Consider the following 26,134-nt stretch of genomic DNA (forward strand, 5'->3'; position numbering starts at 1 on the left):
TGTTAACCTTATTGCAGTGGTCACGCAAGCCTGTATTCATTACTACTGAGTACCTCAGTCGATCCAGAGTCGTCGTCATCTTTCTAATAAGTGTACTTTCCCTTGACGATAGTTTTATTCGGCAAACTCTCTCGAATTCAGGACGAGAAGATTCCATTTCGTCCAGCCTCTTGAATTGTTGTACAAAATAGAGAGGAATTCCCCCCCAGGTGTCGAATCGTCCCATCCGAACTGTCCACTTTGTGCACACTTCTTACTGCTGGCTGCTACGTGATCAAGCTACCTTTGATCCATCTCGAGATATCTCTTGTACACAGCAAGCATTTCTGCAAAGCTCTTTTTACACACGATACCCTCTTCTATAACCCTCTTTTACACGCAAGCCCCCCTTCTACAAATCTCTTTTTCACACAAGACCCTCTTCTAAAAACCTCTTTTACACACAAAGCCCTCCTTATAAACCTCTTTTTTTTCTTTTTTTTATTACATACAAGGCCTTCAAACAAGCAACATGAGCAACAACGTTGACATGAGCTTTGTGGCCTTGCAGCCCGCCCAGGACCAGCAAGTTCAGGGGAACAACGGCCTCGTCGAAGGCCAGAACCTGTACAGTGATAGGGGGCAAGTGCAGCCGTTGCCGGATGACGACGTCATCTTTGTCGAGCAACAACAGCTGCAACAACAACAACAACGACGACAACAGCAGCAGCATCTGCAACAACTGCAACAACAACAGATGCAGCAGATGCATCTGCAACAACAACAACAACAGTTGCAGCGGATGTGCGAGCAGGAGCAGCAGCGACAACAGGCCTGGCTACACGGCAGCCCGAACTCCCAGGCGTTTTGGCAGCCGCGGCAGCCACCTGCACTGCCGGCATTCCTGCCACAGCAGCAGCAGCAGCAGCAGCAGCCGCAGCACCAGGGGTGGACGAACTACCACTACCAGGCGCCGCAGCCATCATGCCCGGCACCATACCCGGCACCGCACCCGGCACCGCTCCCGGCAATGCAGCATCCACGGTACCCGGTGCAGCCACAATATCCCGGGCTGCCACAATTCCCGATGCAGCCACAGCAGCCAATGCAGCCAATGCAGGCTTATCAGGGGTACTCGCAGCCCCCACAGTGGCCACAACAACCACTACAGGGGCTGCAGGCACCACCACCACCACCACCACCACCACAACCACCACAACCACAGCTGCAGCCGCAACCGCAACCGCAACAGCAACCACGACCACAACCACGACCACGACCACGAAGGGCTCGGCAGCCAAGGCAGCCAAGGAAGCCACGGCAGTCACGGCGAGCGACTTCACAGTCGCGGACTCCAGCGCCACAGCAGCCAGAGCAGCCTCAGCAGCCTCAGCCTCAGCCTCAGCAGCCTCTACCTCAGCCTCTACCTCAGCCTCAGCAGCAGCAGCAGCCACAACAACAACAACAACAACAACAGCAACTGACTCCTCCTATAGGAGACGTTGAAGCGGCCATGCTCCAAGCCTTCCGCCAGATAGACGCCTTGGAGGAGGAGGAAGCCCAAGGAGACGACGAAGTAGTCGTCGTCGACCCGTTCGACGAACTACGAGCTGCTCGTCCGGGTCTCAGGACCCCAGTCAACTTCCCGCTCCTCCTTCCTCCAATGGCTATCTGGCATGAGGGAGTTGCTCGAGACAAAGAGGACAAGGACAAGGACGACAACGACAACGACAACGACGCACCGTCGGCGAAATGAGCTTTTGGTGGTTCCTTTGTGCGGGGGCTTCTTCCTCCCGCACCCTCTCTCAAGCCCAGTGCAACAAGTACACTGGCAATCTTTATTTGGTATTCGAGTGGAGGATTTTTGTTTTGGACAAGGGACGTTTGGCGGAGGACGTGTTTGGGAATGGGAACTTGGGGCGGTTTTTTTTCAGCATTTTGCTTCCGTCATTGGCACTTTGCTTTTTTTCCCCGCATTCTTCAGTCCAGTACAAAAAGTACATGGCATTCTGGGTTGGTCTTTGGGCGGAGGAAATGTTTGGGAATGGGAAGTTGGCTTGGATACCCCTTTTGTTTGGGCGTTTTGGATTTTGGATTCACACTTTTGCTTGGAAGTTTCAGCACTCGACAATAAAAATTGGGTTCAACACATGCTCTTGTGTCTCTGTAGATTCTTGCTGTGACTGGCAATGTGGCCTGCTTCCATCGTTTTGTGCAAGGCTGGTCAGGCTGCCTCGCTACTATGAATACAGGTCATGGATGTTGCGAAAGCTATCCGGCCATTGGTTTGTTTAAGAGGCCTTGAAGTAATATCAAGACTAGATAGTTAAAAAAAATCGAGGTCGGTGCGTATTTTTGTGAATCATCACGACGCTGCCTTTTTGGTGTTGAGGGTCGGAGGCACCAGACCTTCCTCGCAGCTCAACATTCTAAAGTAGCTAACCTCACAGACTCCATCTCACCAGATCACAATACATCATGGTAGATTAGTTTTCACTTGCCAATCAGCAAATATATCCTGCGACAGACTGTAGCTTGGCATTTGCCCATCAGCATGCACATGCGCATGAAACACGCGACGTCAGACTCCCCGCCCGCCCCCAGCATCAGCCGGGAGATGACGACGTCCACAGATTAGAACCCATGCAATGCAAAAATGATAAATTCCCCAGCGGGCCGAAACAAAATAAACACACAATAAAACGGCATGAACACACCATCTCCGTGCTGCAGCCGGGGATCCCCTCGCACCGCGCCGCGGCCACCACCACCTCCCACGCGCTACAACAAATCAGGCATGACATCAGAACAAGGGTCCAACCGTTCCCATCCCAACTCCCTTTGCTTGCAATGCAACCTACTATTAAACTACCTGGGTAGGTGAAATGAAGAGAGAAAAAAGGGTAACAGTCGTAGCATGGTAATGAGCCGCGCGCCACGCTGCCTGCAAAACACAACAAGAAGGGTCTTTCTTGTAAAGTGACACTCGCCTTTTGTTTTATTCTCGGTTCCATGTCGTCTACGGAGTACAAGACATTGACAAGACGCTGGCTCGCGTGTGGGGGGCCCGACGAGAGAGAACCGCGTCAAGTTCCTCCCTCGAGCAATAGACACGTCAAACTGAAGAAATAACAAAATCAACCATGTGAGGCTGCTGTGTCAAAATGGCCAATTGAGATATCTCCCCCTGCTTTTCTTGAAAAAATAAAAATAAAAATAAAATATACAAGTCCCAATCAATTCCCAAGGACCCCGGGTCCTGGTCGTGGTTCGCGCGACTCGACGTGACTGATGTGACCGGGGCCAGCGGCGGCGGCCGCGAGTTGACGGCATGTGGGCTCCAGTGCTCCCTGTTGGGCGCCTTTGCTCCAGAGTCCAGAGTCCACAGGGCGGTACCTCCAGCCCGGTCGACGCATACAACACCACGCCGTCTCGAGCTGCCTTTGCCTTTCCTACACGACCCGTCTTCCTCACGCCCTCACCTGCTCCTACCTCTTTTCCCTCGACAGACCAAGCCTGAACTCTTCCTCTCCCCCAACGGCCCGTCCCTCCCAACTCCAATTGGCTTTGTTTGCCTCTCCCGGAGCGCGGCTCTCACTCCCCCACCCTCGAACACGCCGTGCTCGTCTTCCTACGCCTCGTGTACACCAGCCATCAACACGACCACCATGCACGGCTCTCCCGCAAAGCAACGCGCCGCCCTGGCACCGCTCGACGCGAACGCAAGGCCGTCCCTGCCGTCTCCCAAAATGCCCAAAGACGGCAGCGTCTCCATCATCCCCCTCACCGGCGGCTCGTCCCCTCTGAAGAAGAGCCTCTCCTCCTCCCTCACCACCACCAGCGGCACCAAGCGGCCCGCCGAGGAACTGACGCCGCCCGGCCGCAAGAAGACGTGCGTAGAAGAGGTACGTGTCCCCCTTCCCCTCTCCTTTCCTCCCAAGCCAAGCCAGAATGCTAAACAAACGGGCCCAGGACGCGCGCCGCTCGAGAACAAGCTCCCCCGACTCGCCCTCCCTCTTCGACACCTCCGCCGCAGAAGGCGACTCCTCGTGGGCCACGGCCGCCACCGAGCCCGACGTAGGCATCGTCGCCGACGCGCCGGCCCTCCTCGCGCCCCGGCAGAGGGGCACCATGACGCGCGAGCAAGCAAGAGAGGTGAGAGAGCGCGCCCTGGCCTTGCCGACACGGCACAAGTCACAACCCAGCCAAAGATGGAGAACTAACCAGGGACCCTTTCTTCCTATCTTGTTAGAAAGCAGCGATTCTGCGCCTGCGCCTCGGCCTCGCGAGCTACAAGGTCCGCACGGGGCAGACCACCGTGCCCTTGGCCGACCTCGAGCGGAAGCCGCTGCCCCGGAAGACGGTCCGCGTGCAGTCACCGCCGCCGCAGCCGTCTCGGAAACACGCCCACGCCTCGGCCTCCGCCACTGCTGGCGAACCGGGCACCGCGTCGCCTGGTCCGAGTAGTACCCTGTCAAAAGGCGCTGCGAGCGGCCTCCTCAGCCTGGCGAGGGGCCAGTCATGACGCGTCGACGTTTGTTCTTTTCAGGGCTTTTGCTTGGCATGGGAGGAGGGGGAGAGCAGGCGAGTATAGACCCTTTGCTGCGCGTTTGGTTTCTTTCTTTTTTTTTTTTTTGGGCAGGGCAGGGCAGGGCAGGGCACGTGTTATGGGGGGAAAATTGCATTGGACTAGCTGGTCCAGACACTGGGTTGGTGTACGGCGCATAGGGACGGCAAGGGATACGACTTGATGGCATTTACAGAATCTACTGGTGTAGTAGTACCAGACATCTCAATACATGTGGAGCATGGACAGACCACAGAAAACAAAAAAAAAAAACATTTCGTCAAGCGCAGGGCGTGAGGAGACAGAATCGTCTTATTCATGTGGGGTCATTTGGAAAATCGTCATGTCCTACTATCCCATTACAAGATGTGCGCGTAAAACGGCTTCCTCACCTTCTTTCACCACCTTGACTCCACTCACCCGCTGGCTCATGCTATCTATATATCCTCGACACAAATCTAGTCCACCAGAATCCTGGGCTCCAGACGCCCGTAGCTCTTGAAGAAGGCTTCAAACAACTTTACAGCAAACTCGACATCGGCAGCACCACCCGTCTCGCGGATACTGTGCATGCTCAGCTGCGGGTTACCCAGGTCGAGGGTCCGCATACCCATCCTGGCCGCCAGGCCGGGTCCAATAGTGCTGCCGCATGGAGAGTCGTTTCGCACAACAAAAAGCTGGAGAGGCACGCCGGCCAGCCGAGCACACTCCTGGACCAGGACGATGCCAGGCGAGTTGGTGGCATACCGTTGGTTTGCGTTGATTTTAATCACAGTGCCCTTGTTCATGGCGGGCTGGTGCGAGGACTCGTACTTGCCAGCATAGTTGGGGTGAACGGCGTGGGCCATGTCGGCAGAAACGAGGAATGATCGGGACAGAGCCTGCTCATAGGCGGTGGTATCCTCTCCCTCGTGGTGCACAGCCTCGTAGCTGCCGTCGCTGGAGCTATCTCGGCCGCTGGGTAGCAAGGAAAGACGCCGGATGACGGCCGGCAGCAAGTTGGAATGGGCACCCTGCGCGGACTGGGAGCCGATTTCTTCGTGATCGAAGCAGGCCGTCATGCGGATAGTCGAGTCATCGTCCAGAGATTTGTCGTTACTAACAGAGGAGATGAGACCCATGACAGAGCAGTAAGTCATGCCTAGGTTGTCCAGGCGGGGGGAGAAAATGAGCTCGTCTTTCAGACCTCCAATGCAAGATTTCTGGGTATCATAGAGAACCAACTCAAAGTCGATAATGTCACTGACATTGGCGTTGAGCTCGCTGGCAATAACATCGAGGACAGCGGGGTGGTGGCGCTCGGCCATGTTCTTGAGGGGCCTGAAGTTCTCGTCCTTGTCGGTTTCCGCGGGTGCACCGTCATCGGAGCTCTTGTTTAGCTCGGCCTCAGCCAGGCCGGCAATTGGGAACAGCTCAGTCTCCTTGTTAGGGTCAAACTTGGGTTCTCGATCGAGGTGAATGGCCAGAGTGGGAATGCGCAGCAAGGGCTTGTCAATCTTGATGAGCTTCTGTACGAAATTGTCTCCCTCCTGGACCAGGACTCGGCCAGCGATACTCAAATCACGGTCGAACCACGAGTGCCAGATGCCGCCACCATATGCCTCGACACCGATCTGGAGATAACCGACGTTGCTCTTCTTGGAGACGGGCTTGAGGCGCAGGCAGCAAGAATCGGTATGCGCACCGATAATGCCTACTGGGTTTCCTGGGCGCCACTTGCGACCGACGGCAAAGGCCACGATGGACGAGCCATTGCGGGTCAGGTAGTACTTGCCACCGGGTTGGACGATCGTGCTCCATGAATCGCGCTCACGGATCAGTTTGAAGCCCGCTTCTTCGAATCGTTCGGCGGCGCACTGGGTAGCATGGTAGGCTGGGAGCAAAAGTTAGCAACCGATTTGCCCTCCAGCAACCCCCCAAACCTCCAATTCACTGTGCAGCAGAATGAACCTACGAGTAGGAGAATCATTGACAAAATCAACAAAGTCAAGCGCAGCCTTGGGCGGGGCCATGTTGGGCGAGGTCGTCGAGAAGCTATGCAATGAAGGGATTCGAGATTTGGTAACGAGCTCGCGTGATTGGTAAGGAGTAACCGAACGACGAAGCAAAGCCGTGGGCACGACAGAAACTCGCAGAGGCATGGACGGGAGAGGGGGAAAGGACGAAAAGGACGGGAAGAGGATGTCGCCAAAAGCTGAACGAAGTCTCTCCCCCCCCCTCGACTTGGGAACTAGCGGGTGGACGTTGCCGGGTGGGGCGAGATGGCCTCTTGATGATTGGTGGCTGTCGAAAGATCCAGGGCTGGGGGAGACTCCATCATGTGGAGTTCTTACAATACTGGCAGGTGCTTGCTTGTGTTTGCTCCGTCCCCCGCATTAAGCCGTGCGAGTCAACGATGGAGAGACATCCAATAAATGGTGCCAGTCAGCATATACGAAGATTGGATGCAAGGATATAAGCCCTCCAGTAGAATTTCATCCAGATCAAGTCCTGATGCCGAAGAACCAACATGCCAAAGAACAGTCTCGTTCCTTGCCGGCCTGTTTGATATAACTAGGCCGGCCAGCGTCGGCAGTGGGCCCCGAGCATGCATTACTCCGGGTGGCGCCGCCGCGGCCGGAGGGACGGTACAGATCTATGCATGTACGCACGGTTTCCACTTTAAGGGCCTTGAAGAAAGAGCAGACCACTTGAAGCACCGTCTGAGGTGTAAGCATAATTGAATCATTTTTTTGCGATTCCCGTTCCATCCCACCGGTATCTAGCTGCCCAAACCCCCGTCCATAGCCAAAAGCATAGCCGCCATGTAAATGTACACGATTGCATGATGCTCATTATGCAAAGGGAAAACAAGAAAACACGTGCTCCTGAGCAGCTATGGGGACCTTTATAAAAAGCAAAAAGGAAAGGAAAAGAAAACCCGCACCCGTTTAAACCACTGCATCTTCTCGTGATTGACATGGATAATCCGCCCTTTTAAACCACTCCAGACGGTATTTGAGCCCAAACTTCCCACGCTGATAAAGGTAGACCAAAGGAAGGCAAGCCAAGGAAATTATGTTGCTTTTTCACACCAAAACAGCTCCTTACTTTCGCTCAGGAGTGCTGGTACCGCTCTCCTCAAAGTCATGCGAGTTCTTCCTGGCTTCATCCCGACCAAAAACGAGACCAGGGTGACCGAAGCACAACGCAACGGCAGCAATCACAATCACCACACCCTCGAGGATGATGAAAGGAATTTCCTCGCGGATTAAGCTGCCATTGTACCCATCCTTCAACTCGGCGACACGGTATGCGCATCGGGCAAGTATGAGAAGGACAGACGAGGCCAGGCCGAGGAAAAAGGTGTTGAGGCGCCAACCAAAGCTTCTAGTGCGGCCAGACCGCACATATCGAACCATGTAGTCGGCAAAGCAGACGACAAAGGCGGTCAGGACAACGACCTGCAGAGCCAGACCGGCCATGGAGATATTGACGCCGAGCCGATCGTCGCCGTTAGAGTTGCTCGACATGGCGCCGCCAGCGGCCTGAAGAATAAGACAGATGACATCAAAGGGAATGAAGATCCAGTAGAACAGCTGCGGATTGAAGCGGGATAGGTCCGGAGCGAAATACATGATTGTCTTGGAGAGGGTGACGTAGATGGAGGCGGTGTAGAAGACGGGTGCGATGGTGAGGCAGACTACTCCCGGCCGTTAGTTGGTTTGCGAAACAAGCGCCGCCGGCTTGTGCAGGACTTACCGATTTGAACCATGAAGCCGACGAAGGAGAAGGGGTTGTTGTAGAGCATGATGCGGCCGGCGTAGCCAATGGCTTCACTCAGGCATCCGAGAATCATTCCGCCCATGAAGCCCCAGCTTCTCCATCTGAAACCGAGATACCCATGGGCAAGGCCGACCAGGATAAACAGACCGAGAAAGGTGGCATTAGCAGCCAGCGACGGTCGGAAGCCGTAGATGCTCCATTCGGCGGGACAGTTATCCAGCGTACAGTTTGTGTCGGGACCAACGGTCTTGACGCCAGGAGGATGAAGTTTCGACATTGTTGGGCTATACTAGTGACAAGTCTTTGCTTCGGTGCTGGTAGTGAGAAGCTGTACCCTCTGTGGTCGAAAGAGTTGACCTTGTAGTTATAGAATGCCTTGTCCTGTGAAGCAAAGGGGGTCAAGCCGACAGAGGAGATCGTATGTATATATTTATATATTTATCACAAATGTTCAATTGTGCGAAATGCAAAAGAGCAGCTGGGGCCAGCAAGGGGGCCAAAATAAGATGTGGCCAGCGGATAGTGAATTAAGCTTGTTTCACTTGGACGTGGGCAGGTCCGTTGATGGACGGAGATGCTTTTGCTTCTCGTCTTGGGCCACGATAAGGCTGCTTCATGGTGGTGGCGGAATCCTCCCGAGTTCAAATACACGAAGCCCCACGTATCTCAAATGCCCATCAATAGTTAACGACGAACTATCTGGTCTTGGCTCCCTGATGCTTCGGAGTGTAGCCGCTCCGTGCCCGGGAGAGCAGCTCGCCGTCATCCACGGCTCGGCCTCACTGCTCCTGTGCCGCATGGTCGCGGAGAATGGCGTCTTGGCTGTGTCATGAATGGGGACTTGTCAGCAAACAGCCAGCCCCAGCTCATGCGGGCTCTCCCAGCTCTACGGCTTGGACTCACTCAGCGAGGACGGGGAGGCCATAGACGGCCACGAATCTGGCTAGAAGAGACGCATGGTGATGAGTATACGAGTTTGCGAGGCGAGTCGGAGCGAGGCGGCTGCAGAAAATGCCGAGCACTCTGCCCGTGTAAATGAGTGGTGTCAATGTGTTTGGTGTTTTCTGCCACCCGCCTGGCTGCGAGTCCGAAGGCGCGAGACGGCGAGACTGCACCCGCTGTTGGATGTGGACCAATCAAATGCGACAGGTCTGGCTGGAGCTGTTATAGCAGTTATTACCCAGCACCTGCCGCGGCGCCTTTCACACGTTACCATGGTCTTGTCCTAAACTCGACCAGTATTCGTTTTCTCCCAATTGCATCATCATTGTAGGACTTCGGGTTCTATGCCCTGGGGTTTTGTTGTACATTTTCCGTGCGCCTCGAAATCATCTGTATCCAAAACAATATGCGAATTCTTTGCCGCATTATCTCGGCATGGGTTGTGAGGTAATATACACCTCTTTGGAGTCAAATCAACGCCGCCGGTGGTCAAATGCTTCTCTCATCTCACTAGACTCTCAGTCTTGGGCGAGTCATGTCACGCGACCAAGTTGCATATCATGGGGTATTTCTGCAGCTACGTCATTATGCGATAGCGAGATCAAATTCAATCTGGTCCCCCATTGGAGGCGGAAGAAAAGGTCTCCTCCAGTAGGCCAATCACCGCCACGGACCGTTTTTTTGTTCTTCGGCAGCGTTGACTCGATGAGATGGAGTAATACTTTTCTCCGTAGCCATGTGCTAGCGTCCACGCCCAGCAGAATCCAGAGCCCCAAAACATGGGGGCTGTTAGCCAAGGGACCAAGACGCAAGATAATCGAGATAGGGGTGGGTGGGATGCCAAGCAGGGCTGGAGGCGCAAATTGGCGTCGCCTTGGAGATATCCATCACGAGCAGGGCAGCGCCATGATAAGCTCAGTTCGTCCAATCCCTACTCCTTACCTGCTAGCAGGCGGCTATCTCCCATGCAGTTGCGACTTCGGGAGCCATTCAACCCACTACCGGGCACCGAAACTGGAACTTGACAAGTGTCCCACGCAAATGATGACAAGACACAGGGTGTCGCGCTGCAACTCGGGTCCGGTCTACGGAGTACGGAGCAGACAAGGCCAGGATCGATGTATCTGGTGGTCAAGGGATAACTACCTCATTCTGGCCGTGTGCCGACGCGGATACCGGTCCGAAAAGCAGAGATAGGGTAAACGCCACTAGTCTGGCTGATAAGACATGCCGACGTACATGCATACATACATGCAGCACGCCAGTGCTTGTCCATCCAGCCGCTCTGAAATACTGCCGACGTCTCGTCTTGTCAGTTTGCCGACGTACCGATTTCGACGGCACCTACAATCGACATCTCTTTTGACTTTTCACGGCCTGGGCCGCCTAGTTCAGTGCAGAGTTGCATTCCGTCGACTAGTCCTCGCCTCTTTGCATATCGCGAGACCCCAGTAGTAACCAGGCCTCCCCTTCTCCATTTGCTCTTGGTTACATCTTTCAAGCCACCTATCAGAAGGAGGAAAGCTGCAAATAATTCTTCTCTTCTGGATTTCGACCCCCAGGCAACATGCCGCTGTCTCACCGCCTAAAGAGCATGGCGGATAGACTCGCAGTGGAGTCTGAGGATGGGCTGACGTCGTCCCAACGTATGGTATGCAGCAGAATGCTTCCTCTCTCGGTAGTTGAATCTAACCTTGTTTGCCCCCTAATTCGCACAGCTTATCAACCATGACTTAAAACCCGTCGAGAAGGCTCGTCGCCAGTGGGGTCCCTGGAATTACGTGGGATTCTGGATCGCTGATTCGTACAACATCAACACCTGGATGATTTCGTCGTCAATGGTTGTCGGAGGGCTATCTTGGTGGCAGGCCTGGATTTGCGTTTGGGTTGGCTATTCGATTTCAGCCTGCTTCATAGTGATGAATGGTCGTGTTGGAGCCATGTATCACATTGGCTTTCCTGTTGCGAATCGAGCATCCTTTGGCATATGGGGTAGTTTGTGGCCAGTCTTTAACCGTGCCGCCATGGGTAAGTGCCGTGTGACTTGACAGTTTCGTCTGACCCAATATATGCTGCCTGCCTCGTACTGACCGGAAAATATTATGCAGCATGCATCTGGTATGGAGTCCAAGCCTACATCGGAGGCAACTGTGTGTATCTTATGATTCGTTCAATCTGGAAGTCATGGGATCGCACCACGATGCCTGGTCCTTTTGAACCGGGCGTGTCGAGCACGCCAGACTTTGTGTCGTTCTTTATTTTCTGGCTTTGCTCCCTCCCTGCCATCTGGTTCCCCGTCCACAAGATTCGACATTTGTTTACCGCCAAGGCATGTTTCGTCCCACCAGCGGGCATTGCCTTTTTGATCTGGGCTCTTGTGCGCGCTGGAGGGGTTGGTCCTATTGTTAAAAAGTCAAACACGATACACGGCGGTGACCTGGCTTGGGAAATAGTCAAAGGCATCATGTCGTCAATTGCTAATTTTGCCACTCTTATCGTCAATGACTGCGACTTTACGAGATTTGCTCGCAAGCCAAATGATGCTGTCTGGTCCCAGTTATTTGCAATCCCACTCGGATTTGCCTTTACGTCCTTGATCGGCATCTTCGTGTCGTCATCGTCTAGTGTCATCTATAATGAGCCTATCTGGAACCCTTTAAGCCTGCTGGGTAACTTTATAGATGATGGCGGCGCAGCGCAGCGATTCGGTGTTTTTGTCATCTCCTTGGCATTCGCTGTTGCGCAACTTGGTACCAACATCTCCGCCAACTCAATCTCTGCGGGTTCTGATATGACAGCTCTGCTTCCTCGATATATTAACATTCGGCGTGGTGGATATATCTGTGCTGCTATTGGCTTAGCCATGTGTCCGTATAACTTACTCACCAGTGCCAACAACTTCACCACCTATCTTTCAGCATATAGCGTTTTCCTTAGCTCTATTGCCGGCGTCATGTCCACTGACTACTATGTTGTCAGGAAGGGCTATTTGAGCGTCAAGGAACTCTATGATGCACGCAAGACCGGCCCGTATTTTTACACATTCGGTGTAAATTGGCGGGGTTACACGGCATATATTGCCGGAATTCTCATTAACGTTGTTGGATTCGCTGGCGCCGTAGGTCAACAGGTGCCAAAAGGGGCGACATACATATACAACCTCAACTTCTTCTGTGGTTTCATTGTTTCATCCTTGACGTACTGGGGTCTCTGTAAAATCTCCCCGGTACCAGAAACAAGTGACCAGTGGTTGGAGGTTGGGGGTGCGATTGATGATTTGCAAGTTGCATATGATGCTACGAATGATGAATATGACGTGGAGAAGGTGACTGCTATGCCGGGAAAAGATGGGAATCGAGCGACGGGATTCTAGAATGAAATCGCGAGCGAGCGAGTGGTTGGTTACTCACCAAAAGGATTTTGAATAGACCATCCAAACAAGTAAAAGAATTATGAGACGGTGATGATGGATTCGTTGGTATGACGGGGATAACTAACGCCTTTGCCCATTGATGCGATGTGTTCGCTAGCATTTTTGGACAGCACCCTCTTGACATTGAAACCATAAAAAAAGAACAGAACCAACCAAAACCAGTCTGAGAATCAAAAGAGGAAAAAAGACAACGAACGGACCCCAAAAAGAGAAGGTTCAACTTGCCCCGTACTGGAATCGAACCAGTGATCTTGTCATTACTAGTGACACGCTTTACCACTGAGCCAACGGGGCTTTTGTTGATAACAGTTTATTCCCTATTTAAGAATATGAAGGTTAGAGCTCCACAAGCTCACTCCGAGGGATGCTTCACACCGAACACCACTTACTACTTACTAATGATCACACCGGGAGCGGCCGCTTTCACCCACTCCCAACATTTCCCCTTCCATACCCTCCAATTCACTTTCATGTTTTTTTCTATCCCCGTCGTTACTTGTGAAACCCCTTATGTGGTGCGACCACTTGGACAATTTCGGCTCATGTGCTCCGTAGCCTTCAAATCGCGGACTTGCTGATTCCATCCGATGACAGGGGCGCGTGTCCTGAGAAATCTCTAGAAGGGAGACGCCGATGCGCTAATAGGTCCATCTAGTAATACGGCATATTGATGTATCGCCAAGCGTGTGCTAATTCATTACTACAGCATCCACCCAATGTTGTCCGTCATGTACGGGTACCGCATCATGATCAGAGACACCTCTGCCTTACGGTACGGAGTATAATCGTCCGTTCTTAGCGTGTCATACCCACAAGCCATGATGAGTCTGAATACAGAGGACTCGTGCACGAAGATTCCTGTGCCGAGGCCCATTCGTCGGCGGTCATTGTCTTTTCACAAAAGACCAACTATCAGTGGGAGAGAGGAGCCAGCTATCATGGATAGCGGCAATACCACCAGAGTGCTTGTTGGATGTAGTCACTGGGTACAGTATCGGCGGTGTGAGCCTGGCAAATATCGCGAGCAGCTTTCCGTTGTATGTAAGTGCTCATCCCATGGTCCCATGGCAACATCCCCAGCTTTGATCCGAGCCCGCTGGTCGAGCCCCACCGTATGGGAGGTCACGGAGCAGAAAGAAGCAAATACTCAATGCCAACTCGAGAATGAACAAACTGTTTTACAAAGATGTGGCGATGGTCGTTGTGTAGTAGGGGCGTACGTAGCGCTGAGCTGGGCACGGGGAACCGGGGGCCTCGCGATGCAGACGAGCGAAGCCGCAGAGGAACACTTGACCGGCTTCTGACTACATACTCCGTACTTGCTCACCATCTCGAATCATGCATCGAGGCCCCCGTTTACATTTTTTTGTTTGTTGGCCCAACGCCTCCACCCCCTTGTTGTTACCGAAAAGAGGCCCCATCTGTCGCTGTACGAGCGCCTCGATGGGCCCGTTGGATAGAACAGTTGAGGATCTCACACTTGCCCGAGGGTACGGGGTACTGGGTTCTCATGTTCCCCAGGCGGCGCTCGAGCATATACTTTGCCTTTTCCATTTTTGGCCTTGATCCAGATGTAGACCACGGGTGCAGGTCTCGCCAGACACTGGGATACTCTACGGACACCTGAGGCGGTTGGATGAATTGGACTTTCCGGTGGGCCAAACCGATGGCTAGAATGGCGGCCTCGCCCTAGCCGTTCTGGTGCTCGTGGTCGTGGTCGTTCCTGCCTGCTCACATGGTTGAAGCCACTCATTTGCTCCCCCACCGCCGCCACGACATTAACACCTCGTCAGTTAATAAGCAGAGAGTGGCAACACAAATCCTTTGTTGATTCCCAACCCGTTGACTCTAGACGGACATTACCATCGCCATGACCTGCGAGACCAAATGAACTGCAGCCCTGCTGCCTGAACCTGCCCTTCCAATCCTTCCCCCGCCACGGTTTCGGCATCATCCTGGCTAAGCCAAACACCAATATCAAGGCCCTGGTTGAAGCAGTCAGCTTGGAGGAATACACAGGCCACTCGCTCGCTCGCCTCGCCAGAGTTGTGATTTCTGCCTTCACCTTATAGCAACCAGACCCGGCCGAGAGTCCGGAGGTAGCAGTACACCCAGCAGCAGCGGATGCCCAACATCAGAATCACCAAGCCGTGTCACAACTGTCGCCGCCGACGCCTGCGCTGTGATCGCTCGTGGCCAACATGCAACAAATGCACGTTGTCGGGTCAGGAGTGTCTTGGTTATGGAAAGGTATTCGTCTGGACGCAGGCGATTGATTCTCAAGGAAACCCACGGCCCTCGCCGGCCTCTGGACGTCGGCCAGGCGAGACTGGGGCATTTCAACCTCAAGCTCCTCCCGACTCTGGGGGAACGCGGGGAGATGTCGCCGTCGGTTGGGCCCTTGCGGGAACTGGAGGCCTGGACCCTGACCAGATTCACGATGTACGAGTCATCTACGCCGAACATGCTCACGATGAACGGGTATTCCGCGGACACCACCAGCAACAGCCATTGGCCCTGCGTGGTGCCATGTCGGGGAAAGATATAGTCAGCCCAGGCGAAATGGCTGTCACAGACAAGGACGTGTGCATTGCCAACACACCGAATCCAGACCATCAGGTCGATATGCCTATCAGGGCCGGCCTTTTGGGTGGTCGAAGCCTGACGGATCCCCTCTTTCAAGACCTTGATCGTACTTCAAGAGCCTATATTACACATTGTGAGTAACAACGAGTATAGTATTGTCTTATCAGTCTGCCCCATTGCCATTACAATATCCTTCAACTATCATTTCGGTGACCTCTCATCGCCGTTTTTCGTCTACGATGCCCTCGTGTATCATGCGACACTCTCCTACTTGTCACATCCCCTCATCTCTCATGGCACACAAGCCTTTGTTCTGATCCGCCTGACTCCTCGGGGACCTGGTTCGAGGCGACGCTAATGCAAACAAACCGCCAGTCAACGATCGTGTCTGTCGAGACTTGGTCGCAAGAGACTCAGACAGCAATCCATTCCGAGAACTTATCCCTCTGACCAATAGACATCCGCTGCTGCTTCAAGTACTCATCGCAACGTCCGCTATCCACTGCTGTAATTTGTTTCGGCCCACCAATTCCATTCCAACGAGTTTGACTAATCCAGGCGACTATCTTGCCCAGTTACGGTTGCGAGATGATTCATCTAGGCAAATACTCATACATGCTTTGACGGCCAAGGAGAAAGCCATAGCCTACCTTCGCCAAGTCATGGGTTCATTGAATCTTGCTCGCAGCGAGGTGGGAAGCGTGGTGGCTCTAGCCGCTATGCATTTCTTTGTCAAGTTTGACCTGATTGACTTTGAACCGAGAGTTGTGGTTGAAAAGGAAGGAGAAGAAGTTAAAAAAATTCAAGGTTGGCGGTCCCATCTTGAAGCAGCAAGCATCGTCTTGGAATTGTTGGCCTTGGATCCCACGAGACATGCTTCAACCCGAATATTGCGTGATTGTGTCATTGCCGATTGCTTCATGTGAGTATTCAACACTGCGCGTCCAAAGACATTACGGACACCCTCCAATCCTTTACAAGGAAAAAAGAAATGCTAAGACGACCCGTACTTGTCATAGATATCACATTCTTGGCTCGACTCTGGCAGAGACAGCAATGGCCTCACGCATAGCACGATGTGGTAGCGAGTTATTGGAAGTAATGAAACGAGTAGAGGTGAACAGTTATCTCTCGTGTCCGCCAGAGATTCTCAAAATCATCCTCTCCGCGTCCCAACTTTCATGCCAGGGCCCTTACACTGACTTTGACCTGGCGGCCGCAGACCAAGCACGCGCACTCATTGTTGAGGCGCATGCATTTGACATTGATGGATGGGTGGACCAGCTTCGACAGCTGCCAGACGTGACTGATATCAAAAGTCGATTCCATGTCGCCTCGGCGCACCGTTCGGCAGTATGTCTGTATATCATCCGGGCATTGCCGGTAGTGCGCGTCGTTTACCCCGTCGACGCCAACATTTTCGTGAACGACATACTCGACCACCTCGGCCAGATCCATGATGAAGACCCGTACTTCAAGGCCACGTCATGGCCCACGTTCATCGCAGGTGCGGAGACCCGAGATCTTGGACACAGAAAATCGACCTTGAATCGCATGTTTGCCATTTGGCAGATTTGCCCATGGGGCTACATCTTTGCAGCCATCAGGATGTTGAAGCACGCTTGGCAAATACAGGATACGAACCCTGAATCCAACGTAAATTGGCTCCAAGAGCTCAAAAAAGACGGTTATTTAATTGTGTAGAAACAGAGCTGCCACCAAGCCAAGAGCGACGGCTATCTTCTGGGTAGTAGCATGATAACGGCCACAGCTCCATTGCCATGGCCCGATGGCCCATTTCCTGTTTTGTTTTCTTTGTTTTCTTGTCGTTTATGGTTTCCCAATCTTCTCCATGACCATTGAGGCATGTCCATCTCACAAGCTTCCTGTTACAATTCTCTTCCCAGTCCATGGTGGGTGGTCCCATTTTACGAATATTGACGAGGACAAGAGTGTGCTAGCAAACAAGAGGGGGGGGGTTGCAATTTAGCAGCATGTACAGCGGTTCACTGAGCATAGTAATTAATTCAATCACATTCTAATGCGTACCTCTAATGGGCCGTAGGTGGTGTGGTGTCGTGAGGAGTATCGTGCCGTGTTTCAAGTACTTGTTCATGGACGAATCTCCCTCTCTCCGTGTCCACGCCAGCCCGATATGACGACGGCGCCAAGGTTCTTCCTACAGAGGCGCGTCGAGCCATCAATCTCCTGCGTCTCCTACTGCACAGCCATCCCGAGAGACTCCGTTCCGGGCGCTGTTCTTGGAATTCATTTCGCACCCGAACTCTGCCTACTTCTGTGGCGGTGTTTGTCGCACGTTTTTGCAAACCATGGGGAGCAAGCTGTTTCAGCGGGAGATGTTCAGAGCAGCGTGGATCCCTCCTGAGAAATAGTTTTGCCCCCAAGTAAATCGTGATGCGCGGCTATGGTTTGATGCGACCCCCGAGCCCCGAGGGAGGGGAACGAACCGTGGCGTTTGTTCCTTTGTGTCAGACCAGCGGCCCCAGAGGTAGGCGGAGACTAGTGTATTTCTTGGTCTGGAGTTTCATGGATATTGCCGAGCGTTTTGTTTTTTTTTTGCCTCTTTTTTTCTTCTCTCTTTTGAGGCAGTGGTTGCTAAATGGTTTGGGTTTGGGGAATTTTACGCCATGACTTGCAGATCAATTTGGAAAAAAGGTGGTACAGTGAAGGAACAACTTGCACTTTACCAGAGGTTCCTTCCGTTTTGGTAATGCAACTTGTCGGGTGGCAATTGCACCTCAAACCCTCCAAAAGGATGCTGCGGCCTCGATATTCTGCACCTGGTTTGGGTGTGCATTGCAGAGATTCCCCTCAATTCGAGATGAGACTGCACCATTTGCCTTGTTTTCTGTAAACTTTATCTCTTGTTGGCATGGTGCAGCCCCCCCTTCACATGCGTGCGCGACTGCCTGCGTTGCACGGAGTGCTCGAGACGTATGTATTCTCGTACTTTGGAGGCGAATGGCTTTGAGATAGCTGCAGTACTACCAACCTGGGACGATGCAGCGTAAACTTCCCGCTGTCAAAGCGTGTAGGGCTGGTAAGGAAGACCAACGCACGTCGACTGTCAGATAGTGCGACATGAGAATAAGAATATCAGTAGCAAGGCTCGCAGGGGAAGATTGCAATGGTCGGAGCGACGCCCCAGCTCGGTGTCATAGCATCGTGGGGTTCGACCGTTCGAGTGTGTGAGGAAGGGCACGACAAGCTCCCACGAACTCAACTCCATCAAAAATGCAATCGAGAGGCAGCCACTCGCAACACCTCCCAAGCCTGGAAGATTCCATTCGGAGTCTGCGGCGGCCGAAACAGCCTGGGAGAAGGACCTCTCCATACGGAGGTCGACAGCCGGGCCTCATAAGGCAATCCCCATCGAATGGCAACCATTTCGTCAACGGTGCCTGAGGGCACGTTTTGGATCTGCTTCAAGAAACCAGTTCTCAGCCCTGGGGATTCTCGCCGATCATCTGCAGTCGAGATCCGGGGGGGGGGGCTGATTCCTTGCGCACAGTCATTTTCTCACGCAGACCCTTGACACAAGCTTGCGGCTCAACGGAAATAATGGAGGGTTGCCTTCACCTGCCAGACACTAGTTTATAAGAGAAACTTGTAAGGCTTAGCCTAAAGTAATATCAACGGGAGCAGTCACGAGAAGATCCCCGGCTGGCAAGCTCCCAAACCTCCAGCCCAGATATCTCCAAGACGCACCATGTCTGCGTTTCAGACTACCATTTCAAAACTCTGCCCTACCTGTATCGAAACAGCGGCTCAAGCGCAGAAGGGAAGCAATGGAAACCTAACCTTATCCTGCCATACAGGACTGAAGCCTTCAAGCCTGATGTCATTCGATGTCTTGTGAGAATGAGGTTCCGAATATCTCACCACGTTCAAGTATATAGCACACCGCTCCGCCACCCATCTGGATATATCGTTCCTCATCTGGAAATCACAAACTCGCAAACATCTTTCACTTCTTCACATTTCAAACCCTCTCTTTTGGTTTGTGCTTTTGCCCTGGTGGCTCTTTTTCTTGTAAACCTAGCCTTCGCTGTCTAATACCGGTCCGAGACCAACTTACAAAGCTCCCTACCTTATCCATCAATATGCGTTACGCTCTTGTTTCCGCGGCTCTTGCAGCTACTGCTTCTGCCCATGGACTGGTTACCAGGATCCAGGGCGCTAATGGTGTCATGATGCCCGGTCTATCTGGTACGTCTGCAGTCCACTTACACACGCTGTATATCCATGGCAAAATGACCAACACAGAAATATAGTTGCCGATGGCACTCCCCGTGACTGCTCCAGCAATGGCTGTGGCTCACAAGCCGATACGGCCATCATCAGACAGCGTGATATCCGAAGCGGTCGTGCCAGTCCCCTCGGACGAACACAAGGCAATGGCCCTATTGATGCCAGCGTCATGGTCAGCAGCTTCATGGGCGGTGCCAACACCGCCAAGGCCCCTACGAACAATGGAGCATCCGGTGCTGCCGGCCAGGAAGATGACCTGTCTGCACTCCAGCAGCAGCGTCAGCAGCGCCGGGAGGAAGAAAAGCGACAGCTCGGTCAGCTCTTGGGCGGCGGCAAGGCCAACGGCGGAGGTGGCCTCCTCGGTGGTTTGCTCGGTGGTGGTGCCGGCGCCGGCAAGCAGACCAACGCTGCTCCCGAGAGCATGGTTGCTGATACCGCTGGCCAGGGATCTTCCCAGGGTCTCCCTACTGCTGATGAGAACGGCGAAGTGACCATGGTATTCCGACAGGTACGCATACTCACTCCGAATCCTTCCCAAGCCCGCTTCTGCTCAACCACAACACAACCCAACTCAACTCAACTCAAACCACGTTACTGACACAAATATAGATCAACCAAGACGGTGCCGGTCCCCTCAGCGCCTCCATAGACGCCACGTCTGGCGGCACAAAAGCCGAGTCCTTCCAAAACGCCGAGGTCACCCAGGACGTCCCCGGCCTTGGATTCGGCGGCCTCTCAACCGCCACGAAAACCGATTTCCCTCTCAAGGTCAAGATGCCCGCGGGCATGACCTGCGAAGCCAAAGTCGGCGGTGCTGAAAACGTCTGTATCGTTCGTGTTCAGAACACCGCTGCTGCCGGCCCCTTTGGTGGCTCTGCCGCCTTCACCCAGACCAAGACTGCTCGTGCGCGAGCCATTGCTTACCGCCTCAAGAAGCGCATGGAAATCAACCGCGATTAAATGTGCTTTCTTGGCCTTGGGTCGAACCGTACAAAGCCGTTTCGTACATTAGCCACTCCGTCTCAACACATATACGGGGTCATGTGCTCAGAAAATATCATATCTTTTCTCTTGTTAATTAGTCGTCGATGAAGTTGTTTTCTGCAATTGCTGAAACACGAATGCTCTTAATATAAAACACGTGATTTTTCCCCCTTAGCTCCGAGTTCCTAGCCTATTTATTCAAAACTGTGAAGCCATGTTGCACATTTGGTCCAGCGAGATGCAACATCACCCTCCGCTTGAGGCACATATTCCGCAGATTGGTTGGTCACGGCGCATCAGGGTTGCGCATGGAATAGACTCCATCGAGGCTGCAACGCAGAAATTACGCATATCAAATAGCGTATATATAATCAAAGGCTCCAAGTACCCATCGTGCCCGGCAAGGTCACAACTTCCTTTTTGAAACACACATCCCATGGCCCCCACCTGTTACTTGTAAGTGTCAAGGGGTCGAAATTCACCACCACGCAACTGAGAAACTCAGGATTACGGATAAGATTACACAAATGAGAAAGAAGAGCGAACACGTGCGACAAAAGATGAAAACTCCACATTATGCACAGTTAGTCGTCGTCGTCGTCATTAAAACAAAGGCATTGAGTTGAGGTGCCAATGTTGCTAATAGGCTAGTCAGAATCCAGGAAGAAAAGATACGTGTAGAGTGAGTGAATCAATAAGGTCACCACCGACGGCTAGAAATGTCAGTAAACTGGCTGCCATGAATAATTAGGCCTTCACCAGTTACGTACCTGTAAGCAGAGTTCGTGGTTACCGGCCGACGCTTTGGTTTGAATCTGTCTTGATGTTCCGGGCGCTGACGTGTGCTTGGTTTCTCTGGAGACCTTTGTTTAAAAGGTCTTCCTAAAAGCTCCGCCTCCAAGGAATTCAAGTCTGAGGACTGACTAGACTGTGAGGAGGCACGTGAAGCAGTAGATCCACGTCTCTTGACCTCAGCGCGGTCCCTCTCGGCTTGCTGTCTTCGGTCAACCTCTCTCGGGACGTCAATAGCGTCCCAAATACATTCTTCATCTTCATCGGATTTAGACGTCTTGGCTTCATTTCTAGGAGAAGCGTCCGTCTTTAGCCGCTTAGGTTGTCGTTCATGAATGTTAGAGTCATCGTCGTGAGAGTGCTTGATGCTGTCTCCACGGTTTTCTGACAAGGACCGCCTTTCTGAGCCATCTGACATGTCACTTCGGGCCTGAGAATTATTCAACTTAGGACTGCTACTCCCGTCGACTTTTTCAACTCCAATGCTCGAACCTAGGTCATTGGCAGCAACAGGCGCATTGGCTTTCTTTGCCACAGATCCGTTGTCATCACGGTTGCGAGGGACGTTTTCGGAAGAAGGTTTTCGATGTGTTTGATCCTTCGAGGCTCGTCTTCCGTTATTTGTACCCTTGGGACCTGCAACCTGTTGATCCGGAGATCCCGCGTGAGAGTTATGACTCTTTGAGCCGGCATTGCCATGATGCCGTTGGCCTTTCCGAGAGCCACTCAATCGTCGATTCTCTGGGGAGTGGTTGGGATGGCCATGCTGATGGGAGCCAGTGTTCTGGTAACGCTGATTATGATGATCGTTGGATTGTCGCCTGTCTCTGCCCTTGTGGCGGTCATTTTTGCGCTTGTTCCTGTGCTCATGTTGCTGATTGGATTGATCATGACTCTTGGGTGGTTTAGCTGGGAGCGGATGAGATGTCACTCCTGCAGGTGGCTTTGGAGGTAGGCTAGGTGGTTTGGCAAGTCCAGAGGTTTGCCTAGATCCTGATCGGTTCTGAGGCGCAGTTGTATTCACAGGCGGCGACGATTTCAGCGGAGGGGGTGATCGTGAAAAAATCTGGTTGTGGGGAGATGGCCTACTTTCATGTCCATCTCCTCTGCTGACAGGAAAATGACCGCCAGGAGGAGGTCCTAGAGCAGGTGGAGGACCCATGTAGCCGGGAGGGCCAAAATGAGGTGCGCCATGAGGAGGTGGAGGCTGATACGGAGGATGAGGATGATGGTGAGGCGGAGGAGGGTGTGAGTATCCATAAGCAGCAGGTGGAAAACTACCAGTATATGCAGGCGGCGGCGGCGGAGGAGGAGGAGCAGGAGGAGCATACGCTTGGTACGGCGGCGCTTGGCCCGGATACGATACTGGAGGGTGAGGATGGTGATGATGTCCTGGCGGCGGCGGCGGCATGTGGTTCATGCCTTGACCAAAGGACGGTGGAGGAGGAGGCGGCGGCGGAGGACCATATTTGGTGATGATAGGTCCTTTTGATCGTTTGTTAGAACCAGGGCCTTGTCCTTTGGGGTGGGTTTGATTCGGGGTGGATGAGCTTCTCCATGCCGCAAGGCCTCTGTAATTGTGGTTAGACTGTTGTCATATATAGACAGTATTACTAGTAGCTAGGTTCAGATGCCTTCAGTGATACTTACGCTGGCGTTTCTCTGGTAGGTTCGGGGCAAGCAACAGCCCAGTGGCCTACAGTCCCGCAGTTGTAGCATTGGGGCTCATCGGGCTGGCCATGTTGGCCAGGACCTGAAGTTGGCATTGCAGATCATCCACAGCGAAACGCGGGAGCTGTCGACCAAGAGGTCTGGGATTGATTGAGGCGCAAGTGCTCTGCGCGGAGCACAGGCAAGACTGAAACAAGAGGGATCTACCCAGCTGTCGAATGGTCGGGATAAGACGAAGCAGTGAGTTTCAGCTGGAGAAGTATCGCGGCAGAGGTGTGGTTGGTTAAGAAGCAAGCGTTGGCAGACTCTCAATGAGTAGCAGGCGGGCTATTGTCGTCGCGACGGATGAGATCAATGTTGACAGGCTGGCTGAATTAGCGACGACAGCGTCAAGGTTTCACAAATCCCCTCCCCCAGGCCTCATGGGACTCCGTGAGAGGGGCCACATGAAACCGAATAAACAAGTGGTGATGGGATTGTGGTGATTTGGCAATGAGATGCGCAACTTCGGTAGCTAAGAGACGGCTTGAAGCTGAAGGTGCTAGAACATGAGTACCACGTGAGACAGCGCACGGGCCAAGGAGGTTACTCGCCGTGTCGCCCAAAAACCCAGGCCTGGGACCAGGACTAGGGCTGTTTGGCGCTGCCGATTCGGAGCATAGTGGTCGGCCAGCCCGCCTGGCTCTAATAGCTCCAGGTCACTGAGTAAAAGTACGTAAGTACCTAACGAAGGTATGTTTTCAAGAGCTGCAATACTGGTCTACTGGCTTCCGACGCACAAAGTACTTGCGTAATACTCTCTCCCAAGTTTGGCTTCACCAGCCCTAGAAGCACTTGAGCCGGACCTTACCCGGTGCCCGGTACAGAGCCACTGCAACTGCATTCCACGCACTTCCCTCCATATGACGGAGTACTTGCACAAAATTATACACAACTACTAACAAGTTGTGCATTGAACTACGCACAAAATCGGCCACACTTAACACGTTCCTACCAGAGACCAACTACTTAAGTACCTACTAGGAAGAAATGCCAATGTATGTCTATACATTAGGTAAAGTATGTTCGAACGCTAAATGCTTAATGTGCCCTACAGTACTCCGTACTCAAGTGCCTAGGTATGTATGTGTATGTCCCTCATCTCCGCCGCCATTAACCACTAACCAGCGGCCACTACAGACCATCTCCACGCACACGCCAGTCTCAATTCCAAAGTGGGTCCATCAGCTTTAGTCCTAGAGGTTTCTTGTCCACCTTGCCAAATTCTCAGGCGCCAGGCCAAAGCATTCTGGCACTGGCGCTCGCAACTACTTATCTGCTCGATTTCAAATCCATCCAACGCTCCAGGTCCGCCTCCCCGCGCTCAAGTGAAGGCAACATACGAACCTATAGAGAGCGCCTTTTAGTTCCGATGACTGTATAGGGCCTGTCTGCGTTCGCCTGCCAAAGGAGGCTCCTCTGCCGGCGTTGAGCTCCTAGGCAATCCCGATCATGTTGGGTCATACAGCCAGTACACCTCTAGATATTTCCTCTGCCCAGAGCAGATATCGACACGACCACACCTGATGCAGCCCCGTGTATGCGATACTCGGCCACCAACATATATACTCGCCAAGCCCCTGACCGGGTGCATCGCATCGGATATCAAACATGCCGAGCTTACCAGGTTCGCAGAAATCACCGCTTGCTTGCTCACGCCTCGGATTCCATGCCCCGGGTCTAACCATCAATAGCGTCCGTCGACTTGGACGAGTGCATCTCGCGCCTCTACAAAAAGGAACTTCTGGCAGAGTCGGTCATCGAAGCAATATGCGCCAAGACGAAAGAACTACTTATGCGCGAGAGCAATGTGGTCCACGTGCGGGCTCCTGTCACCGTAGTAGGCGACATCCACGGCCAGTTCTTCGACCTGATCGAGATATTCAAAATAGGGGGCTTCTGCCCTGATACGAATTATCTCTTTCTAGGTATTTACCCACGCCCCTGCGCGCTCGCGCCATTGCCAACGCACAAACACGGATTCGGTGGCATGCCTTGCTGACTTACTCCGGGGCAGGCGACTATGTCGACCGCGGCATGTTCAGCGTAGAGACGATTTCGCTCCTTGTTTGCTTAAAATTACGATACCCCAACCGTGTGCATTTGATACGCGGCAACCACGAATCGCGAGGCGTCACCCAGTCATACGGGTTTTATACTGAGTGTTCTAGGAAATACGGAAATGCCAATGTGTGGCATTATTTCACAGACATGTTTGATTTCTTGACTCTGAGTGTTGTCATTGACAATCAGATATTCTGCGTACACGGTGGTATGCTTCAAAATTCAGCTATCCTTGCTTCATGTCCGCCCTTTCCCCCGGCACTTTCGCGCTGACAAATGGCAGGCCTGTCGCCATCAATCCATTCCATTGATCAAATCAAAATCATAGATCGTTTCCGCGAGATCCCCCACGAAGGGCCGATGGCGGATCTAGTATGGTCGGACCCGGACCCCGAACGAGACGAATTCTCCCTCTCACCCCGCGGGGCAGGCTATACCTTCGGAGCCCAGGTAGTCAAGAAGTTCCTGGCCGTGAACAACATGTCTCATATTCTGCGGGCACATCAACTCTGCCAGGAAGGTTTCCAAGTGTTATACGACGACAGGCTTAGCACTGTGTGGAGTGCCCCGAACTACTGCTATAGATGTGGTAATATGGCTAGTGTGCTGGAGGTGAGCGACAACGGAGAGAGGTTCTTCAACGTCTTTGCGGCAGCACCTGAGAACGACCAGCACAAAGACATACAGCCGGGAAATGAAAAGGTCGCCGATGGCAATGCTCTGCCGGATTATTTTTTGTAGTGTGGGTGCATCATGTGCGAGCTAGCGCTGTCTTGGCATTCTTGGTGTTACATATTTCGGCAAATAGATAGAATTGCATAACCACCTGCAATGGTTTGAAAGCGATCGGTTTGAAACTCTTGCCAAAGTCTTGTGCGGGATATTAAAAACAAGAAATTCCAGTCTTGATATTTTGTTCTGGTAATATACGAATATGAAAGCAATAGGCTTTCTACTCACTAGACAAATAAATGTAGCCTTGCAGGTATTTTCGTTGCCTCGTTACGCTTAACAAACATGTGATGCCAAATCCGCCCCCA

General features: G+C 52.8%; 9 protein-coding genes and 1 non-coding gene across 10 annotated transcripts; 7 read left to right on the forward strand and 3 right to left on the reverse strand.

The window, feature by feature from the left end:
* Positions 1-511: 511 nt before the first annotated feature.
* Positions 512-1,735, forward strand: G6M90_00g018770 (uncharacterized protein; the record flags this gene model as incomplete). The annotated part of the gene is made up of 1 exon (XM_014693177.1): positions 512-1,735. One exon carries the CDS (start codon positions 512-514, stop codon positions 1,733-1,735), a length of 1,224 nt encoding a protein of 407 aa, XP_014548663.1.
* Positions 1,736-3,647: 1,912 nt separating this feature from the next.
* Positions 3,648-4,504, forward strand: G6M90_00g018780 (uncharacterized protein; the record flags this gene model as incomplete). Its single annotated transcript, XM_014693176.1, has 3 exons — positions 3,648-3,884; positions 3,952-4,134; positions 4,232-4,504. 3 exons carry the CDS (start codon positions 3,648-3,650, stop codon positions 4,502-4,504), a joined length of 693 nt encoding a protein of 230 aa, XP_014548662.1.
* A 500-nt stretch (positions 4,505-5,004) lies between these two features.
* Positions 5,005-6,558, reverse strand: dapA_0 (Aspartyl aminopeptidase; the record flags this gene model as incomplete). Its single annotated transcript, XM_014693175.1, has 2 exons — positions 5,005-6,419; positions 6,501-6,558. The coding sequence occupies 2 exons, from the start codon at positions 6,556-6,558 to the stop codon at positions 5,005-5,007; spliced, it is 1,473 nt and encodes a 490-aa protein (XP_014548661.1).
* Positions 6,559-7,632: 1,074 nt separating this feature from the next.
* Positions 7,633-8,588, reverse strand: himE_0 (Efflux pump himE; the record flags this gene model as incomplete). The annotated part of the gene is made up of 2 exons (XM_014693174.1): positions 7,633-8,228; positions 8,288-8,588. 2 exons carry the CDS (start codon positions 8,586-8,588, stop codon positions 7,633-7,635), a joined length of 897 nt encoding a protein of 298 aa, XP_014548660.1.
* A 2,232-nt stretch (positions 8,589-10,820) lies between these two features.
* Positions 10,821-12,626, forward strand: G6M90_00g018810 (uncharacterized protein; the record flags this gene model as incomplete). Its single annotated transcript, XM_014693173.2, has 3 exons — positions 10,821-10,904; positions 10,972-11,281; positions 11,362-12,626. 3 exons carry the CDS (start codon positions 10,821-10,823, stop codon positions 12,624-12,626), a joined length of 1,659 nt encoding a protein of 552 aa, XP_014548659.2.
* A 282-nt stretch (positions 12,627-12,908) lies between these two features.
* G6M90_tRNA00000031 lies at positions 12,909-12,980 on the forward strand. Its single transcript has one exon. It is a non-coding gene; the product is annotated as a tRNA-Thr (tRNA).
* Positions 12,981-14,810: 1,830 nt separating this feature from the next.
* Positions 14,811-16,976, forward strand: acr-2_1 (Acriflavine sensitivity control protein acr-2; the record flags this gene model as incomplete). Its single annotated transcript, XM_014693172.1, has 3 exons — positions 14,811-15,405; positions 15,648-16,194; positions 16,292-16,976. The coding sequence occupies 3 exons, from the start codon at positions 14,811-14,813 to the stop codon at positions 16,974-16,976; spliced, it is 1,827 nt and encodes a 608-aa protein (XP_014548658.1).
* A 2,420-nt stretch (positions 16,977-19,396) lies between these two features.
* On the forward strand, positions 19,397-20,504 carry G6M90_00g018830 (uncharacterized protein; the record flags this gene model as incomplete). Its single annotated transcript, XM_014693171.1, has 3 exons — positions 19,397-19,502; positions 19,568-20,052; positions 20,154-20,504. The coding sequence occupies 3 exons, from the start codon at positions 19,397-19,399 to the stop codon at positions 20,502-20,504; spliced, it is 942 nt and encodes a 313-aa protein (XP_014548657.1).
* A 724-nt stretch (positions 20,505-21,228) lies between these two features.
* Positions 21,229-23,086, reverse strand: G6M90_00g018840 (uncharacterized protein; the record flags this gene model as incomplete). The annotated part of the gene is made up of 3 exons (XM_014693170.1): positions 21,229-21,241; positions 21,299-22,891; positions 22,971-23,086. 3 exons carry the CDS (start codon positions 23,084-23,086, stop codon positions 21,229-21,231), a joined length of 1,722 nt encoding a protein of 573 aa, XP_014548656.1.
* Positions 23,087-24,641: 1,555 nt separating this feature from the next.
* Positions 24,642-25,835, forward strand: G6M90_00g018850 (uncharacterized protein; the record flags this gene model as incomplete). The annotated part of the gene is made up of 4 exons (XM_014693169.1): positions 24,642-24,657; positions 24,725-24,958; positions 25,048-25,302; positions 25,378-25,835. The coding sequence occupies 4 exons, from the start codon at positions 24,642-24,644 to the stop codon at positions 25,833-25,835; spliced, it is 963 nt and encodes a 320-aa protein (XP_014548655.1).
* Positions 25,836-26,134: the final 299 nt, after the last annotated feature.

Source organism: Metarhizium brunneum, chromosome 1, assembly GCF_013426205.1.
Source record: "Metarhizium brunneum chromosome 1, complete sequence".
In the NCBI taxonomy this organism is placed as follows: domain Eukaryota; kingdom Fungi; phylum Ascomycota; class Sordariomycetes; order Hypocreales; family Clavicipitaceae; genus Metarhizium; species Metarhizium brunneum.